The sequence below is a fragment of the Pygoscelis adeliae genome, unplaced genomic scaffold (genome assembly GCF_000699105.1).
Source record: "Pygoscelis adeliae isolate BGI_AS28 unplaced genomic scaffold, ASM69910v1 Scaffold197, whole genome shotgun sequence".
Taxonomy (NCBI): Eukaryota; Metazoa; Chordata; class Aves; order Sphenisciformes; family Spheniscidae; genus Pygoscelis; species Pygoscelis adeliae.
In genome coordinates, this window is record NW_008825105.1 from 2,775,460 (window position 1) to 2,776,606 (window position 1,147).

The following is a 1,147-nucleotide window of genomic DNA, read 5'->3' on the forward strand; positions in this document are numbered from 1 at the left end:
CTACGGGAACGGGGGCTGCCAGCACACCTGCGACGACACCGACCAGGGGCCCAAGTGCGGCTGCCACGTCAAGTTTTTGCTGCACTCCGACGGGGTGACGTGCATAGGTAGGTGCGAGCCATCGCCAGGACGTGGGTCGGGGTGCGGGGTGGCTCGTCTTCCTCCCTGGGCAATTTGCTCTTGGCCTGATGAAGGGTTGGGTTTTTTTTACCCCAAGCTTTGGGGATGCGGCGTTTCCTTTTGCTGAGGTCGGAGAAACTCGGTGCGGGTGTGAGGGATGCTGCGGGTACACGCGAGGCTCAGGGACGTGTCGCTGCTCGACCGCGGGGAGCAAAAGTGGCCGCGGGGATGCTTGAGGGGACGTCTGGGGACAGGTCGGTTGTGCCGGGGTGCGGGCAGGGGTCCCTGCCTGCCTCCGTGCCACTGGAGGGAGAGGGGTGAGGATGTCCCCACGCTAGAAATTGTCACTGTCACCGGCAGCATTTGGGGAGGGACACAGAGGAGACAGATTTGGCCGCCGCGATCCATTCTGATTTGGTACCGCGGGGCCTCAGCTCAGGAACAATTTTCATGCAAAAAAAACCCCAAACCCCAACAACCCGACAACTCAACCACCCCCAAAATTGTCCTTTTCCTGTGTGTGTTTTCAAATTGTAAAACATCAAACAGAGATAGAATTTTTACTGGTTTCATATGCTTGTGCTGTTTAACAGCTGATTTGATTTAAAAAAATGTTACATTCGGGGAGTGATTAAGTCCACAAATTGCTCTAGTCGTTTGAGTTCTTATTGCAAAATAAAAAAGAAAAAGGAATTGAAAGCAAGAGAGAGGTTTTGGCTCCCTGTGTCCCCGCTGTGCCTGAGCAGAAAACCTTCTGCACTTTCCAAAGACGGCTCCGTCCTCGTGGCGAGCGGCGGAGGAGCCCCCTGAGCCCCCCCGGCTGCTCCCTGCCGGCTCGAGGGATGCTCGGGGCTGAGCCCCCAGCAAAGTCCTCCTGCCCGACAGCTCGGCTGCCGGCTACCTTAACGTCACCGCTGTCACCCAGCCTGCTGCCAGGATTAACCCCAGTCCCTCCTGGCTGCTGGCAGGCGCTGGCAGCCCCCTGTCCCCACGCCCCCCCCGGTTGGTCCCGCGGCCGCGTCCCCCC

At 58.7% G+C, this 1,147-nt stretch overlaps 1 protein-coding gene across 1 annotated transcript in view; it reads left to right on the forward strand.

Moving 5' to 3' along the window:
* SCUBE3 (signal peptide, CUB domain, EGF-like 3) overlaps window positions 1-1,147 on the forward strand; it is a 38,154-nt gene that overhangs the window by 20,106 nt on the left and 16,901 nt on the right. The window contains exon 6 of the mRNA XM_009327472.1: window positions 1-107. Coding sequence (XP_009325747.1) covers window positions 1-107 — 107 coding nt within the window. The remainder of the gene's footprint in view (window positions 108-1,147) is intronic.